Genomic DNA, 17,517 nt, shown 5'->3' on the forward strand with positions numbered 1-17,517 from the left:
AAAAGAAAAAAAAAAAAGCGCAGGTTGAATTTTAGACTAAAAAAAACAAAACAAAACAAAACAAAAAAACCCCAACCTTTCAAAGAACCACACTCTCCAGTCTGTACTTTTAGTCCTTTGCCTTAATTCTGTTTCAAAAGATTAGACAATGTGTTTGCTGAGAAAATGTTCCAGCAGGATCAAAGTGTACATTTATATACAGACTTTATTAGAGATCTAATGCGTTACGGAGGCATTGCTTCAACACCAGATTCATATTAAACTGGATATAGAAAATAAGTTAATGCCAGATTAAGACCGCCTAGCAGGGTAACTTGCTATTGCCATAAATGTTACAGCAAGTTTACAGCACTCTAGTCGATTAGTATTTAGTCCAAAATACAGAAGACCAAAGTTAACGCTTGCATTCGGTTTGCAAAGCAAGGTTATACCACTAATAAATAAGCTTTCTTAGAACTCTAGAAGTTGAACAAGGTACAAAAGAATGTCTTCATAATGTGGTCGTTCAGCGACTGGGCGAACCAGAAGGGAGGGGGGCCGAGGCCAAGGAGGAGGAGGCAACTGAGGGTCTGGGTCTGGGTGACAGGAATGCTCCTTCTCCGGCCAGAGTGGCTTTAACTCGTGACGATCTCCTTGCTGTCCTCCACGAAGCGGGTGAGCCGGAAGTTGGTGGCGTTCCCGCTGCTGGTCATCTTCTCCAGGCCGGCCAGAGGAGCGCTGGGCTCCGAGCTTGGGAGCTTCTCCAGGGTGCCGGTGAGCCCGCTCAGAGGGGAGCTGCTCCCGCTGCCCAGGCTTCCGGGGACTGGGGGGACGCCCCCGTTCTGGATGACGGAGATTTCATTGGCCTTCATGGCCAGCCCGTTAGAAAGCGCCGCGGCATACTGATTCCAGAAACTGGAAGGGTCCCCGCTTCCCGACCTGGCCGCCAAATCCTTCTGGAACATTTCCGGGAACTTGACAGGATTGCCTCCTAGGAACGTCATGGGGCCGTCCACGGAGAGCCGCCGGCCCCGGCGTGCGGGGGTGCTGTTCCACATGTGCGTGCCCATGTGCACCTGCGAGGAGGGAGGGCGCAAAAAAAAGAAAAAGGGGAAAGAGAGAGAGGAAGAGAGAAGCTTAATAGCTGACTCTGTTTCAACTCGCACCCCGACACCACTCAGCAGAGCCAGTGGCCTAAGTGTCTGTTCGTGTTACGTGCCAGACAGCGGGCACGGAGCGGGATGGTCCGCGCCGACGTCCAGCAATAAGCCGTCCGCCGTCTGCAGCCCTGGCCCGCCTCTGCTCCTCCCGGGCAAAACTGCCTTACTTACTCCTGGTTTATGACCTGCATTTAGCATTTAATGGCTTCCAGTGAGCCAGTGAGTCGCAGATAGCTCCTTCCAGGGTTAGAATTGCTACGTCCACTCTCGTTGCGACGGTAAGGATTGTATCTGACACTCTTTACCCTAGAAATGACCTTTTCAGACGGGAAGAAAGGACCCCTCACGGATTGCCCCTCGGAGAGCCCGTGCAAGGAGGGAAACGCCAGAAAGGAATTATTCATCTCCCGTTACTGGCAGCGATCTCTAGAGAAATACTCTGTCAATAAAAAAATGTACACAGTAAGAGCGCTCAACTGTTGCTCTAGAACTTAAGCCTATTTGCTTTATTTCCAACACATATCAGTGGGAAGTGTCATCTAATCAATTATCATAATACCCATTAGCAGAGGAGTGACGTTACTGTTTTCAGAGAAACCAATCGCGCCGGCCTGCATAGTTATGAAAAGGAGGTGCGCAGGCCGAGGAGAACTGTGATCATTACGTGATCCGGGGCCCGCAGGCCGCGTGGAGGCTTTAATCAATACCCCATGGCAACGCTGGGCTGTCTTCCTTGGGAGGTGAAGCAATTCATTTGGTGCACTCAGCGAGACAATGGAGCTAGGCCACCGTTTCGCTTAGGTACCAAATTATTCAACGCTTGCTGGCCTTCAGCCAGCCTGGCCTGGCCCGGTCCCCACCCAGACCCTGGCCCACCACGGCGCCACGACCTGCCACGTGCAGCAGGTTCCCTGGGGGTCTGGGCTGCCGGCCCTGGGGCTGTGCACTGACACACACGGAGGGGCCCCCAGAGATGGGGCCGCGGGGTGGCGGGGGCAGCTGCGTATGGGCGGAGGTACCTTAAGATTGCCTTTTGTCGTGAACGCTCTTCCACAAATAGTACAAGCAAAGGGTTTCTCTCCAGTGTGAGTTCTCTCGTGGATCTGCAGGGCACTGGACGAGGAGAAGGTCTTGCCGCAGGTGTTGCAGTAGTGCTGCTTGGGAGTTCTCCTGGGCAGGGCTGGCAGCAGGACCGGGGACGTGGCGGAGCCCGCCAGAGGCCCCGAGGGGACGTGGCCGCTGGGGGTGTCCTTACTGTCCTGAGGAGTAATGTGCACAAAGCCGTTGACCTCTGTCTTGATGAGAGATGACAAGGAGTTAGCGGGAGCCCCTGCCGAGTTCTGATTGGGGCCAAGGCTGGGACTAGGCTCGAAGAGCTGGGAGGGGAGGTCCCGCATCTGGTGGGTCAACATGTGCTGCTTCAGGTTGCCCTTTGTGGAAAAGCCGCGATTGCAAACTGTGCAAATAAAGGGTCTCTCTTTGGTATGACTTCTGTAGTGAATGTCCAAGGCACTCTGACAAGCGAAGGTTTTGCCACAAATGTCGCACGCAGTGTTTTTAAACTTCCCCCGGTCTCTGAAAGGGAAGAGGATCCCCAAGGAATCTTCTTTCATGATTTTCTCTGTGTGGCCAGAGGTCAAATCCAAAGCCCCACCGTTCACTGGGGTGGGAGACAGACCGTTGGTGAACTCGCCCGGGACCGCTCTCTGGGGCTTCTCCTCCACGCTGGGTGACTTGTGGAATTCCTGGGTGCTGTTGGACGGGGACAGAGCCTGCATGGACGAGGTGGACTCGGAGATGGCCGGGCTGCCCGCGCTTCGGCTCTCCACGTCGCCGCCCACCGAGGACGAGTCGTTGGTCAGGACGTCCCCCTCCACCGACCCGTTCTCCACCGACTTCAGGCTGGCCTGCAGCTGCTCCGCCAGGCCGGCATTGATCATCTGCATCTGGTTCTCCAAAGCAGCGATGCTGGACATCTCTAGGGGCAGAGGCGAAGAGGACAAGCTGTCCTGGGATGCGTCCGCGGACTTGGGCGTGTCCGGGATGCTGCCCTCGGGACAGTCCTCCATGTTCTCATCGGAGAAGGTGTCTAAGTCATCGAAATTTTTCTCATCGAAGGAGCCCGTGTCGGACTCCATGGACTCGGGGTAGCTGTCGGGGACCGGGGTGTTGGGGATCTGGCCCCCCATGTGCATGCGGATGTGCTGCTGCAGGACCACGGCGTTGGTGAATTTCTTCTGGCAGATGGGACAGGAGTGCTGGACTCGGAGTGGGGGCATGGCACGGTGGACGCTGTAATGGGTCTTGAGGTTCCCTTTCGTGGTGAAAGCCCGGCCACAGATTTTACACTTGAAGGGCCTCTCCCCAGTGTGTGTCCGATAGTGCATCTTCAAGGCGCTCTGACAGCTGAGGACCCGGTGGCAGATGATACACTCATTGGGGTCCGTGGCCTTCTTGTCGATGTTTTCTACCAGCTGCTGGAGCTTGGACGTCTCCGAGGCCTGGGCTGAGTCCAACAGTCCCCCGAAAGGAAACTTGGCCCTGAACTGCTCGGACATGAGCGGCAGCAGGGGGCTGGTGAAGGCGGTGGCATTGGCCGGGCCTCCATCTGCGGCCGGGGAGCTCAGCGTGCTGCCGCCCGCTGCCGGGGCTGAGCCGGCCACCACGCCGCCCTCTTCGCCTTTGCCACCAGAGGGTGGCACGGTGGACCCTTCAACTTCCTCTGGGAGCCCACCCAGGTTTCTCGTGGCAGGCTCTGGGGCCCCGGAGTCACTTTTGACAGAGCCTGGGGGGCTGGCGGTGGAATGGCTGATCGGGATGGGGGCTGGCTCTTCGGTCTTGATGAAGGGGGTGAGGCTCGGGAGGGTGGGGGGCAGCGGCAGGCCGACCGAAGTGGTGAGAGTGGGCAGGACCGGTTTGGTGTCCAGCCAGCTGGTGACTGGCTTCTCGGGGGGGATGGACATGCCGTACGGGATGCCGGTACTGGTGGGGATGTTGTCCAGATGCTCAGGCACGGGGTAGGGGTTCATCTGGATGTGAGGGTACTTCTCTTTGTGGCGCTGAAAGTGGACTTTGAGGTTGCCCTTGGTGGAGAAGCGGTTGCCGCAGATGTTGCACTTGAAGGGCCGCTCCCCGGTGTGGGAGCGCAGGTGGATCTGCAAGGCACTGTCGCTCCCGAAGACCTTGGCGCAGAACCTGCACTTGTGTTTGAAGAACGCCTCGTCGGAAGCGCTTTTGGCTTCAAAGGCGGTGACATTTGGTGGCTTGCTTTTTCTTTGCTGGGCCAAGGCAGACAAGGGGTTTAAATCCTCCGCGGTTGTCCCGATGGTGGGCAAAGGGCCGGGGAAGACGGCATTAGCAGGGGCCGGCTGAGGTAGAAGTGGATTCGACGCAGGACTTAACAAGCTGCTTATTGCGAAAGCTGGTGACGAGGATGCTGAGACCGCCGGGCTGCTGGCGTGCGAGGCGCCAGCGCTCGAAGCCACTTTCTCCGAGGACGGGGCGGGAACGGCCGTGGCCAGGATGCTAACGTTCGGGGAAGAGCCGCCGCTGGGCAGGACGGTGGTGTTGCCCGAGCCTCCCTGAGGTAGCTGGACTGGGGGTAGCTGTTTCACGCCGCCGATGCTGGCGGACTGGCTCGCCAGGCTCTGTGCTAATCCGGCGGCCGCTGCCAGCTGCTGGGATAAGTGGGAACTCAGTGTGGACAAGGGGTTGGCAGATGCTCGTAAAGTACCTGGAGAAGGACTCGAAGACGCTGGCAGGTCTGCGCTCTGAGACGCCAACAGCAATATTTGGTGACGGATCTGCTCGATCAGCTGCAGCTGGTGGATCTGCTGCTGCTGCAGCGCCAAGAGCTGCTCCATGAGGGCCGGGATGGCCAGCCTGCCCCCCGAGGCCCCGCTGCACCTCGCCTCCTGGGAGAACTGGGCCACCGCCACCTTGGTGCTCTGCAGGTTCTCGATGATGACGTTGCTGTTGATGACGGAGAAGTTGCCCAGTGCTGCCAGGTCCCCGAGTTGAGGTAGAGAGGTTGTGATCGCTGAGGTACCTGTGGAGGGGCCGCCGGCGCAGCTGGGGGTGACGCTGGTGTGGCCGCCGCCCAGGGGGCCACCGCCGCCCTTGCCAGCCCCCGGGGCCTCCACCTCCATGGACTCGTCCCCGGCCAGCCCGCGGTGTTCCGGAAGCTCGCTGCCCTCTCCCGGCTCTGTTTTGTTCGCCGTATCATTCATTTGCTCGTCGGGGTTCTCGGGAGGGGGGCTGGGGGAGAAGGTTTCGGGGGGAGAGGCTGGACTTTCATTGACAATTAAAACTAATTGATTTTTAGTACAGTTCTTCTTGTGGAGCAGAAGGTCTGACAGCTCAAAGAACTCAGCGCAGCAGCGGCCGCAGACGTGGGCGTCCTTGCTCTTCGTGGTGCGACTCGGTTGTCCCTTCTCTGCGTTTCCTGCGAACACCAAAGGGTGCAGGGTTAGGAAGGGGGCCAGGACACAGTCGTCTGTGACTTCAAAAACAAGACAAGGGGTTGGTCAACTGCTCTCCACCTGCGAAATTCAAAACCATCTCCCCAGAACACCAGTCAATACCACTGAAGAGTGTTCATAATTACATTTCAAGATATTGGAGGAATTCCTGTCCATCTGGTATCGCAGGGAGCCATGGCCTTCAGATAATCCATCAAAATATAAAATACTATGAACCGAAGATGTGGGAGCATAATGGACTTCCATAGCTAACTATCGATTTCCAATACTTTATACACCGTATTGTCTGCTTACCCACGGAGAGTCCAGCAACCAGTCTGAGGACTTACTAGGCCCCTGAGTTCCTGTCAACCTTATTCATTTTCAACCGATTCAAAGATCTCTGTGACAGTCTGTTCTGTCACTAAACTAATTTGTAGTCATTCAGGTTCCAATCAGCCGTTGACAAGGGGGGAAAAGCACGCATATCACCAAGGTGAAGCCTGACAACTTGGAAGTCACCTCTAGCCCCTACCTAGAACCCGAGCTAAGTCAGATGCGTGACAAACCCATTTCAGCCACATCAGTAACAGATCCTCCAGGCGGTTTCTCAAGGCTCAGTTGAATACAAAAGAGAAAGCAACACACACACACACACGCACACACACTCACACGCACACACACACTGAAGAGAAACACAATAATCATAACCCCTTCCTTACGAGGCCTGCCTGGTGTCTATATATCACCGTATGGCATGTTTATTTTTAAAATTAAAGAATGCAACCCTGGCTACCACTCCACTAATCAAGGAATATATATCACTGGGCTCCAAATGGCAACATTATGCCTCTAAATATTTCATCAAAAGTGCTCTTTCTATCTATAAAGCTGGCACAAGATTTACATTTCTGATTAAACATCAACTTAAAGAAAGATGTGCAGTTAAGGGGACGTGAAGACATAACTCTTGGTTTCGAGTTTGGAAACGCTGCGCCTTTCTGCTTGTCTGAGTGCCTTCAAAAACAGTTTGCCCTTAACTGTTACCGATTGTTTAACAGATTGTCCTGAACTTTTCATGATAAAAATCCTTTTATTTCATGTTTGTTTCCACTGGTTGCTCAGATTTCTTCTCACTCAGATCCATTTGTAAATTCAACATAAAAATCTCCAGCTCCAAGCTCACATCCTATTCAAAGACAGGCTGGCGTCCCATTGTTCCCAGCATGGGGAACAGCAACTTCTGTTGTACAAATGCTGTGTGGCCATCTCTGAAGGCTGTGGAAAAAAAAAAAAAACTGTTTAATTCAAGGATTACCTCCCTGCATGCTTTTCTGCAGAACGGAGTCAGATAATAGTTAGTTTCCATGACTTCCAAATTGAATCTCCCAGAAAACTTGCAGGGGGAGGAAAAAAAAAAAAAAAAAAAAACTAATTGTAAATCTGAATAAATGCAAAAAAATCAAAACGCTGCTTGTTGTTCGGGAAACTCAGAGTCAACTCAAAAGAGCCAGCCGTTTGCCTTTTTTTTTGTAGGGAACATCCAAAAACAAACAAACAAACCAAAAAAGGGCTGGAAGTTGTTTTGTTTTCCAGAAAATATAATTAATACCCAAAGACTCACTTCTGACAATTCCTCAAGTCTGTTTGCCTCGAGTGATGCCGAAGTGGATGAGAAACCCTGGTCAAGTGTGCCCAGGGCAGGTACCCTTCACTCCCTGGGAGTGTTATTTGAGTAGCTAAGTTATACTTAACAAGCTAGCTTCCCTAATGCCCATCTTTTAATCTCCGTGAGGGTGGGGTGCAAAACGCATTAACAATACCAAACAGATCTTAGTGGTAGCAGAAAATACCCATAATGATTCTGTTTTAATTTAATGTTTAATCACCCTAATTGGCACTGGATGCCTCTGCACATTGGAGGTGCTGTGTTAAGCGGTTTATTTCTCTCTCTCTCGCTCTCCTGCCTTGAAATAATATAAACAAAATATTAAACAAAATTCGCTGAAGTTGCGTTGCTTCAGTTGGGACAAAAATAATGTGACAAAAATTCTGTTGAAAGCTTTGTATTTTGACAGCCACTCTTAAACGATGCATCCATTTCAGATGCTTATTTTAAACGAGGAAATGCAATTCCTAATATATTCAACAGAAATGTTATTCCTTTCCCTTTGCGCATTTCCATATGTAATGGTTATGTTTCCATCTACTTTTACAGCCAATTATGAAGGAACAAAAGCGATTCTGTTTGTTCACACATTTTCAACAAAATGCATTAAAACTATTATGTCAGCATGTTCTATTAAGCTCTGCATTCAGTGGGAAATACTTTTCAACCAGCTCACATTTATCAAAACATAAAGCCACTTTAAAACACAGTTTTGCTTGGTCAGCTGGGCTTAGACAAATAATGACAGGTTCAGAACTAAATAACCAGCAAGGGAAATCAGAAAACTGACTTCATCAATTGTCCACATTACAATGTAGTTGCTTCAAATGTTTAGCACATCTGTGCTCACGATTAAAGGGCATTTTAATTCTTTGTGACTTGCAAACATCTGATATTCTCAGAATACAGGGAGAAAATAAAAAGAAGGTTACTGTACAGGACTTAGCCGGTTATTACTTTCCCGGGCTCGAGTTCTATGTTTGTGCTGCTTCAAGATTCACTTGAGAATTTTCAAGTTTTTCAACCAGGACATTTTTATACTCACGATGGTGCTAACCGGACGGAAAATAGAGATGCCTGAAGTAAATGCCTGCTGGCTTCTCAGAAAGAGACAGTGTTAAAGAGCTGCCCAGATTTTAGCTTAGATTTTCACAACATTTTAATAAGCTGACATTTGCTCTCGCTGTCTGTAGAGTCAACTAATTTAATTTCCTGATGTTTATGAACACCAAAAAAAAATTCTTTTTTTCTTTTTCCTGGTATCTGTTTTGATTTATTTCAAAAGCAGGTGTTGCAACATTGTAATAGTTCTTAACTTTAACTCTATCTGCATTCTGAATGGAATCCCAATGAAACAGCTTTTTTAAAAAAGATAAAACAAGAGGACTAGTTCGAGTCTCTTAACTACCAAAGGGACCATTTTAAGTCCAATAAGATACACACACACATGTACAAACTAACAGGTTCTAATTCATTTTTCTGACTGTCTGCTACCTTGTATCTCGCTGAATAATCTGCTACCCAGGATTGCAACTGGTGAGCCTATTATAGTAAATACAGTTGCCTTGTTCCTTGTTCTTTGGTGAAAATAACATGCCAGCTTCTTTTCTATGGATTTTACATGCAAATTAAAAGTAATTTTGTAATCCTAGTCAGATAAGAAGATTTAAGAAGTAGTGATTTTTTTTTTTAAGTGTGTATACACAAAAAGATATTTGGAATTTTCTGATTTTTTTTTGGGGGGGGGGGAGGGTGATCTTACAGCTCCAAGTTATACTAAAGCCCCAAATGTTTTTGTTCCTGTTACACTATTTAAGGACTTGACGCCCAATTCAAATTTGTCAGTTTTTCATCAACTGAACCAAACATTGCAGAAGAGAAGGCAGAAATCTGAAGTGTTCCAGGATAGCTGTGTACTGAGAAAACAAAAATAACACTGTGCCCCACACAGAAAGGTTTAGCCAGCAGGGGGAAAAACGGCAAACCAAAACAAAACAACACTCTTCTACCACATTTCGGGGGTTGGATTTTTGTTTGTTTGTTTGTTTGTTTGTTTTGAGCCCCTCCAAAAGAGCCTCTCCTTCCCTTCTCCTCACCTTAAACTCACATTCACATTTTTAACAGAACTTCTCATGAGCCTATAATTTTAACAGGCTCTTCCTTCCCATGGGTCAATGTAGAAAAGCTTTCACACACATTTTTGATTGATTGGCCTTTTATTTTTCTTCTTCTTCTTCTTCTTCTTCTTTTTTTCCCACAGACCTGGGAAAAGCCTGAACGTGGATGTGCAGCTTAAAACTCCCAAGAAATTTTAACCACGACAACATACGCCGCACATATTTTCGGCCACATCTTAAGTTTCCTCTGTGTGATATGCCACCCAGTGACAAATTTCCTGGCACCTTTCACGTTTCCCCAGCGTCCTGACCGAGATCAGTGGCTTCTTGCACGGAAGAACACCAGTGAAATCTCTGAAAATAAAATAACATGCCACTCTTTTGAAATCAGGGACTCGAGTCCATCTAACGCACACAAGGAATGAAAGGGGAGAAAATGTCTTCTCCTTGGATGAAGCAAACCGAACACTAGATGGGGTCCCAGCTGCAAGGGTCTGTTCAGAAACTTCTTTGTGGCTTTCCTCTTCCAGTGACGCGTAAAAGAGAGGCTCCTTAAGGCGAGAGCTAAACTTTGACTACATAAACATTGGCAAAGGCACAAGAAACTAAATCCCTGTTGTTTGAGGGTAAAACTGAGCTATGGGAACGACCTGTCAATCTTCCCCTTTGGGGGTCTGGCATCTGAGGGTGACCGGGGAATAAGGTTAGGAAAAGAAGCCAAGCTGATAAGGTAAAACTAAAATAAACGACTAACTTCCTGCTAAGTGACTAGCGAGGCTCAGTTTGGGGGTCACTGGGAAGATCCTGAAGGACATATTATGATCTGGACCTTGTCACCTTTGCATGGGAGGAGGCTAGCAAAGGTTAAAACAGCCCGGCCACATCGAAGTTTCCGAGAGCCTGGCTCACAGACTTTTTTTCTTTTGTGGGGGAGGGGTAGCGGTTCTTAGGGTAATTTACCATCTCCCTGGCTAAACTGCTCAATTACTTCAGTTTGGGTAATCTAAGAATATTTTGGAGGACGTGGCTAGCCGCGCCAGGGTATGTCTCAGAAAAACCAAATTAAGACCGCAGGAGGAATCTGGTTCTGGTTGCTATGTCGAGCGTGGCTTCTGACAATTTTTAAAAAGTTAGGCAGTGGCTAGTCTACCGATTTCTTCCCCACGTTCCCAGGAAGATTTCCACATTAACCAGGACAGCAGCAACAAACACCAGACCCGTAGGCTTCTGCCTTGGAAAGGACTGTTGGTAAAGATACTTTGCTGCCTGCAAACATAGAAAGAAGAGACATCCAGTCCCCCAAGAATGATCTATAAATTGGCACTTGTGCCTATAAACTATAGGAGGAACTAGATGTAAAATCAACCCCAGAACATACAGTATCACAAATTCACTTTCCTACGAAGTCTCTCGTGTCCAGATACTCTTTGCTAGTGTGTTTGTTTTTAACATTTTAGGGAGTCTGTGCAGCCCACCAGAAGCACATCCCCTCAAGCAGTCTGCATTTTCTCATCCAGAATCTTTCCTTACGCCACAAACTTCAAAATAAGCCTGATTAAACATGAATTCTTAGCAACTGCTGTATCTTGCAGGTGTCAGATTTTCAAAAAAGATCAGTTCTTTATAGTTCTAACTTTGGGGGCCCAGAAATCAATGTTTAGCCTTTAAGCTGCTCACAGTGAGGAAATTGCTTTGGTAAATAATAGAATTTCATTATTAATATAAATAAGAGGGATTTGTGTGATGCTTTATATGACAGTCAATATTTTATCTGCAGTTTGTGATGGTTTTGTCTTTCTTTCAATATTCTCTTTTCCTTGAAAAAGAAAAACTGAGCACTGAAAAGCACCAAAATATTTTCTTAATAAATGAATGGAGCCTGAATGGGCCATCCATGTAGTTACAGAAATCTTAAAAACACCATCCAAGGAAGAAAAAGCCAACACACACACACACACACACACACACACATGCACACACACACTTCTATTAAAGAATCCACATACAAAAATCATTAGATTCTAATATTGCTTTTCCTCCGAATTCTTTATCTCAGTAAATACTTTTCCCAATGCAGGCATCCTTCTACAAGTAATTCAAAACTTGTTGAATATCACTTGAGATACAAGTCATGTTTGTCATAATCTCGGTTTCATAAGAAACAGAAAAATTCCCAGGCTTATTTTAAGGTGTTTTTGGTATTGCAGCTTCACTAAAGGATAACCAAAATGTGCACACTGTAAGATTGACCAAATCATCTTGTTTTCTTGAACTTGTTCCAGTGAAGTTATCGGTGTGGGTGTCCAGCAAGGCTCGGGATTTCTTTGTATGCACCACACACTCAAATACACACAAGCACGGCCCACAGCTTTGGGGTCCACAGACTTTTCTAGGTTCCACTCTGGGCCGAAGGCACACCATCTGAGGTACTAGCATATGACCAGAGCCTCGACTAGATTTCATTATGTTCCACAGTTCATTTGCCATCATCGAAGGCCATTTCAACACACAAGGAAAAGTGTCCACGTTATTCGAATAAGGGTTTGTCTTCTAAAAATTTAATGATCTTTTATATATGTAAAAAAATAAAACCCCTAAAGAGAAGAGGAAACCCCAAACCCGACAACTCCTTGAAGCGTTTACGTGTGGGGAGAAGAACTGAGATGGCTAAATCCACCGCAGAAAAGGTGGCGACTTTTTAAAGGTATCTCGGAGACATGTCACAAACTTTCCGTCCCATTTACCTCCCAAATAAAAAGAACTGGAGTGTGTAAGGCCCTCCTGTAAGTCAGACCTTGAGGAGGATTAGCTGTGTACTAATATTATTACAACATACTAAATCCTGTAACCCTATTACAAAACCTACCCTCTGGGCAGCTTCTCCCCAACTTATTGTTCAACCATGTGAAAACAGTCATAACCTAAAGCCATTACTACCGACGAAAAAGAGGGGGTGGGGGGGGAGGTGAGAAGGGACCTGGAGGGGAGGGTTTCCCACCGGCCCCTCAGTTTACTGCTCCTTAGGACAATGAATCAACTTTGGGGGGGTAAAAAGAGAGAAAGTAAAAGGAAGAGTAGAAAAGGAAGGAAACTTGTTTCAGTTACTTAATGAACTTACCTCAAAGCTCAAATAAACTTAAAAAAAAAAAGTCCTAATAAATAATAATAGGAAGAGGCAGTGGCCCTTTTACGCCATCGCTTTATGAGAGGCCTTAACTATTAAAAATTCAGGATTCCGCAGGCGACAGGAGAAAGGCAAACATCAGGCCAGCATCACTTCTCCGCGAAGCCTGAGTCCCGTTTTATTTTTTTGGAAAATGTATAAAACCAGTACAAATTGACGGCCAAGACTAAAGCACTCTCTCTTCTCCTCCCGTTTGCTGGTGCTTTCTGCATATATAGATATATATGTGTGTGTGTGTATTGCTAACGTGCACAGAAGTGCCCAGCGGAAGGTCTCACCTGAAACTTCAGGAAAGATGAGTGTGGGAGGCGAGGAGTTGAGAAAACCCGGAAAAATATTCGCTGCTGCTGCAGCGGCCTGCGGTCATTTCACCTCGCTTTACCTCGCGGACCCGGTGTCGCCGGGGTGGAAAGAGGGGTTCAGGGGTTCTTCTCAGGGGACTGGGGAGTCCCAGAGACACTGGGTAAGGCTTAGCACTTGAGAAAGTACTGGGGGGAAGGGGACCAATATAGTAAACAATTCTCCTGATCGGTCTCGGTGCTCCCCGGTTTCTTACAGGGATCCCCACGACAGGGGCTCCCGGTCCCGACAGCCAGCCTGGGTGAAGGGAGCGGGAGTCCCCTGGCTTCTCCGCGCGCGGGTCCCTGCGCCCCAGCTCTACCGAGAACCAGGCCTCTGGGGAAGGAGCCGGCAGCGTGGCGCCCGGGCGGCAGAAGGGTTTAGTGGGCAGAGGCGCCCATCCGAGGGCAGCTTCGGAGCCCTGCGGGGTCCCGCTCCCCCGTCCACGCCGCAAAATGCGGCTGGGACGTGAGCATCCCGAGAAACACGCGGAGCCCCGGAGCCCGCCCAGGGCTGACCCTCGTCTCGTCCCCCTCGCGCCGGGGAGCTGAGCCCGGGCGCCGCCGCTCCATCGCCTCCAGCGCGCGGCCTGCGAGCTCCGAGGCCCCTAAAGTGAAACGCAGTCAGGGACCAGCAGGGACTCGAGGTGTCCTCCGCCCGCACCCCGACTGCCTGCCCCATCGTTCCTACTCTCGGCCGCGGCTCCCTTAGACCAACTTTGTTTGTTCCCTCCGGGACCCTGCAGTCGCCGCCTCCACGGGAGAAGGCGAAAGCCTCCCTGTTTCAGGGGGACTCTCCTCTGGATAGAGAGCCCCCCGGCCCTGGAAAACGACCGTTGCGACTCCCGGGAGGTCGGAGGACCACTGTCTCGGGGGACGCACACCGAATCGAAACATTTCTCGGGGTGGGGGCGCATGCGTTGGCAGAACAGATGAGGGGGGACAAACTTGGGTAGCCCGACCCTTTCCCCTGTCCTCCTGCACAATCTCGGGAGCGACCAGCAGCAAAGAGCCCTCTTCACCCCGCCGCGACCCCAGCGAGTCCGGCGCGGGCGCCCCGATACAGGTCCCCATCTTCTTGCAGCTCTGAACCCCCAAAGGCACCCCATTCAGCGGCGCAGACCCGGGTGGAGTGGGGGGACGCGGGGAGCTCCTCAGCTCGGAGTTCAGCGCGGAGTACGGAGGCAACTTCCTTCCCGCCGGCAGCAGGGCCCGGCGGCGGAGGCCTGGCCGGGGGCCCCGGGGGCCGCGCGGGGAGCGCAGGAGCCCCGCGCAGCCGGTGCAGAGGGCCTCTGCCCGTCCCCGCGCCCCGCCAGACACCCGGACCCGGCCCGCGGCTCGGCTGGTACCCCGCTCCGCTCCCCGGAAAAGCGGGGACGGAGGAGCCAGGCCGGCGTGCCCTCTCTCCTCCCCCAGGAGAGCCCAGCAACTCCGGAAGCATCCTGCCGGGAGAAGTGTTTGCTTTCGCCGGGGTGGCGGGAAGCCCAGCGAAGGCAAATTGAAAATTAAAAAGAAAAAAGAAACGCGCGGAGTCGCGCAGGCCAGCGGGGCCGCGGCGGCGGCGGGGCCATGGGCGCGGGGGCCCGCCGCGTGTGCGTGGGTCCGGGTGTACTCGAGTGTGAGTGCGTGTGTGTGCGTGTGTGTGTCCACGGCGCGGGCCGGAGCACTCACCATCTCGCCGGGGGAGCGAGGCCACTTCGGGGTCGGATTGGAAATGTTGAGGCTTCGCTTGCTTCCTCCGCGACATGCTGGCTCAAACATCAGCTGGGGCAGAATAAAAAATTACTAAAAAAAAATCTTCTCAAAATTACGGAAATCGAGCGGCGGCAGCGGCGGAGGCTCCCCCCGCCCGCCGGCCCGCCCGCCCCCTCCCCGGCTCCCCGGGCCCGGGCGCAGCGCGCATGTGTCCTGCTATAATTATGATTATCAATAATGCATTGCGATTAATCATAGAGGGGCTCTTTGAAAGGCGATTGGCACCGGGCCAGCGCTATTCAAACCCGCTCGCCTTAATCAATTAGTTCGTGATTTGCTGCAGACCCCTGTCTCTCCGCGAGCTGGCCCAATAAGCCGGCCGCGGGGCTGGCTCTGCGCGCCGCGCCGCCCGGCTCTCGGTTAACCCTCTTCGCGACCGCCGGGGACTCCGCGGCCAGGCCGCCGGGGGCCGGCCTCCTCGCCTCGCTCTGCGCCCTTGGCGCCCCTGCCCGCGGCCCCCTCCCCCCGCTGCCCTCCCCATCCCAGGCTGGGCTGACCCAAATTAGCATGCCCTCCCCGGACTGAAGCCTCCGGGGCGGGGGGTGGGGCCGGGCAGCGGGGGCTGGGGACCCGGGCTGCGGGCGCGCAGCGAACTTCCCAACTTGGGCGCTAGGCGCGCCCGCTCGCGGGGGGAGGGAGTGCCGTGGCGGGACTGGGGCGGGGGGAGGAAGTCCCGTTTCGTGAGTGTTTCTTCGTTTCTTTAAGGGCTACCAGAAAGCAGCCCACCCCCACCCCCATAAAAAAAAAAAAATAAGCGAGTGGGGAAGAGCCAGCCCCACGCTGGTCCGCCTCCCGCCCGCGGCCCGGCCTCCTGCCCGCTCGCCGCCTGGCTCGGCGCTCCTTCGCCCCGAGTTCTCCAGCCCCTGGATCCCGGGCTCGCGGGGGCGCGGAGAAGAGGACCGAGGAAAGGTTTGGGAACGTGATGCGTTTGGGGCTTGGGGGGAGGGGGTGCTCTCCCGCCACCCCAATTTTCCTCAAAGGGCCCCCGATCCTTCAGCCTCTCGCTTGCTCCCTCGCTCCTTTTCTCTACCTTGGTCATTCCCAGGACAATTAGGGCTGAAGTTTTAGGGAGAAGCAGCCCCGAGCCCGTGGGATAAGGGGCGGCCCGGCTCCGCCCAGGAACCCTCCCGACCTTCCCCCCCCGGCTGCCCCGGTTGGCTACAGGGCGCGTCACTCCGCGGGGAGGCGGCGGCGGCGGTGGCGCCGCGGAGCCCGGGGCGGGCGAAGAACAGGGACCGGCCTGGGATCCGAGTTCAGCTCCAGCCGGGGGGAGGGGAGGGGCCGCCGCGTACCCTGTAGGCTACTACCCGCCCCTGGCCGAGGGAGGCGCGGCCCTATCTGGCCGGGCCCTGGGCAAGACCAGTCCCCAGGACCCCCCGGCTCCCCAACCTGGGGGAGGGGGCCGCGCCCCAGTCTCCTGTTGACTAGGTGGCTTCGCTGAGTCGGGAGTGAGTAGGGGGGTGTGGGTGGGGGTCCCTGTCCGTAGCTGTCTGGCCCCGCGGAAGCTCGCCTGCACCTCGGGCACTTGCCGAGCGCGGCACCCAAACTCCTCTAACGAGCTCCATCTCCCCAGGTGGGGAGGCGGCCTCCCTACTCGCGCCCCAGAGCCCCGAATAGGGAGCCCGGGCCCCGCACTCCCTCCGCTGGGTTCAGGCGCCCGCGAACCTGACGCTCAGTCCTCGGCTCAGCCCAGCTCTTCCCCCTCGAGCCTCAGGGTCTCCTCGCTCCAGGGTTCCCGAAGTCCTGCGCCCGAAGGACAAACTAAACTTCGGTTGAGTGATGGGGAGGAGGGGGGTGCAGATACACAATCCCTACCCTATCTCGCGATCGGGAAAGGAGAGGGCTCATAAGGACGCCCCAATTCGTGAGCGCCCTTGAGTCTGTGTAGCGCCACAGTCGGTTCGCGCGAAGTGGGCACCAATTTTCTGAGCAGAGTTTCGGGTACACCGGACCATTACCGCGCTCCCCCAAATGACTCGTTTTCTCTTAGCTTCTTTGGCTTTTTTTTTTTTTTTTTTTTAATCCTAAATCTTTTGTGTGAGGGTGAATGTTTGTTTTCCTCCTGCCGGCCCCCTGGTTTTTTCTGGCTGTAACTTTTTTCTCCCTGTTCGCCCTTTCTTCACCTTTTTCTCTTGTCCCTCTTATTTTTCCTCTCGCGCGCGCGCGCGCCCACACATACACACACTCACATACACACACTCCGCCTCGCTCTCCCTTTCTCCCCGGGTCCTGTTGGCTACAGTAGATTTTGATAAAAAGACAAACGAAGCTATCAGTAGGGCTGATGTTGAAGAATGAAGATAATAACGTTTCCATAGGCGGTGCTTCAAATGCCATTATTTCTCCCTGAATATTTAAAGAGATCCCTCAGCCAAGATGGATCTGCGTGCTCCTGGGATGCGAGCCGCTCGCTCACCTCAGACCCCCGGGAAAGTGCGCAGGAGCACGTGTGAACCCCGCACTCACCCCGCCTGCAAACTGTTCCTCCTGAACGCAGCAGCCCGCACTCTCCTAGGTACACCAACGCGTCCTTACGCACTTGTACTCTCGTTTTTCGAACAAGCCCGCGTTCGGAGCCGCTCTAACAATCTTGGCGTCTTGAAAGTTCGGGCCTCGGGGCACCGCGTGTTGCCAGGAACCGAGCCGAGCTGGCGACCTTGCAAACCCTTCTGCCCGGACCCGCCGCGTGCGCCCCGGGAAACTCCCGGGAATAGCTTCACACGTGTTTGTTACTAGCTCTATGTGTGATTAAGGGGTTGGGAGGGGGGGAAGGTTTTCCTCTCTCCAAAACAAACAACCAAACGAATGCACACGCAAAATCAGCTTCGCGATGTTTGATCTCAGATGGACGAACA

At 52.4% G+C, this 17,517-nt stretch overlaps 1 protein-coding gene and 1 long non-coding RNA gene across 3 annotated transcripts in view; one reads left to right on the plus strand and one right to left on the minus strand.

Annotated features, from left to right (window-relative positions):
- On the minus strand, nt 1–17,371 carry SALL1 (spalt like transcription factor 1). Of its 2 annotated transcripts, none has more exons than XM_090260205.1 (4): nt 17,129–17,371; nt 14,579–14,671; nt 2,159–5,583; nt 1–1,055 (listed from the first exon to the last, which is right to left on the minus strand). In XM_090260205.1, the coding sequence occupies exons 2-4, from the start codon at nt 14,652–14,654 to the stop codon at nt 615–617; spliced, it is 3,942 nt and encodes a 1,313-aa protein (XP_090116331.1). In that variant the 5' UTR covers nt 14,655–14,671; nt 17,129–17,371; the 3' UTR covers nt 1–614. The 2 variants fall into 2 exon arrangements, with proteins under 2 accessions (XP_090116331.1, XP_090116332.1); XM_090260206.1 differs by lacking the exon at nt 17,129–17,371 and adding an exon at nt 15,693–15,745.
- Nucleotides 15,436–17,517, plus strand: part of LOC149993943 (uncharacterized) — a 27,706-nt gene continuing 25,624 nt past the window's right edge. Inside the window, exon 1 of the long non-coding RNA XR_016507707.1 lies at nt 15,436–15,571. This is a non-coding gene — a long non-coding RNA (uncharacterized LOC149993943). The remainder of the gene's footprint in view (nt 15,572–17,517) is intronic.

This window comes from Furipterus horrens, unplaced genomic scaffold (genome assembly GCF_987537825.1).
Source record: "Furipterus horrens unplaced genomic scaffold, mFurHor1.1.pri manual_scaffold_13, whole genome shotgun sequence".
NCBI classification, from domain to species: domain Eukaryota; kingdom Metazoa; phylum Chordata; class Mammalia; order Chiroptera; family Furipteridae; genus Furipterus; species Furipterus horrens.

Coding starts and splice junctions, on each gene's coding strand:
- SALL1 (XM_090260205.1), bottom strand. CDS start 14,654: ATGTCGCGGAGGAAGCAAGCGAAGCCTCAACATTTCCAATCCGACCCC. Junction 5,584..14,578: donor CTCGCTCCCCCGGCGAGATG/GTGAGTGCTCCG, acceptor TGGTGTTCGCAG/GAAACGCAGAGAAGGGACAA. Junction 1,056..2,158: donor CGACAAAAGGCAATCTTAAG/GTACCTCCGCCC, acceptor CCCTCCTCGCAG/GTGCACATGGGCACGCACAT.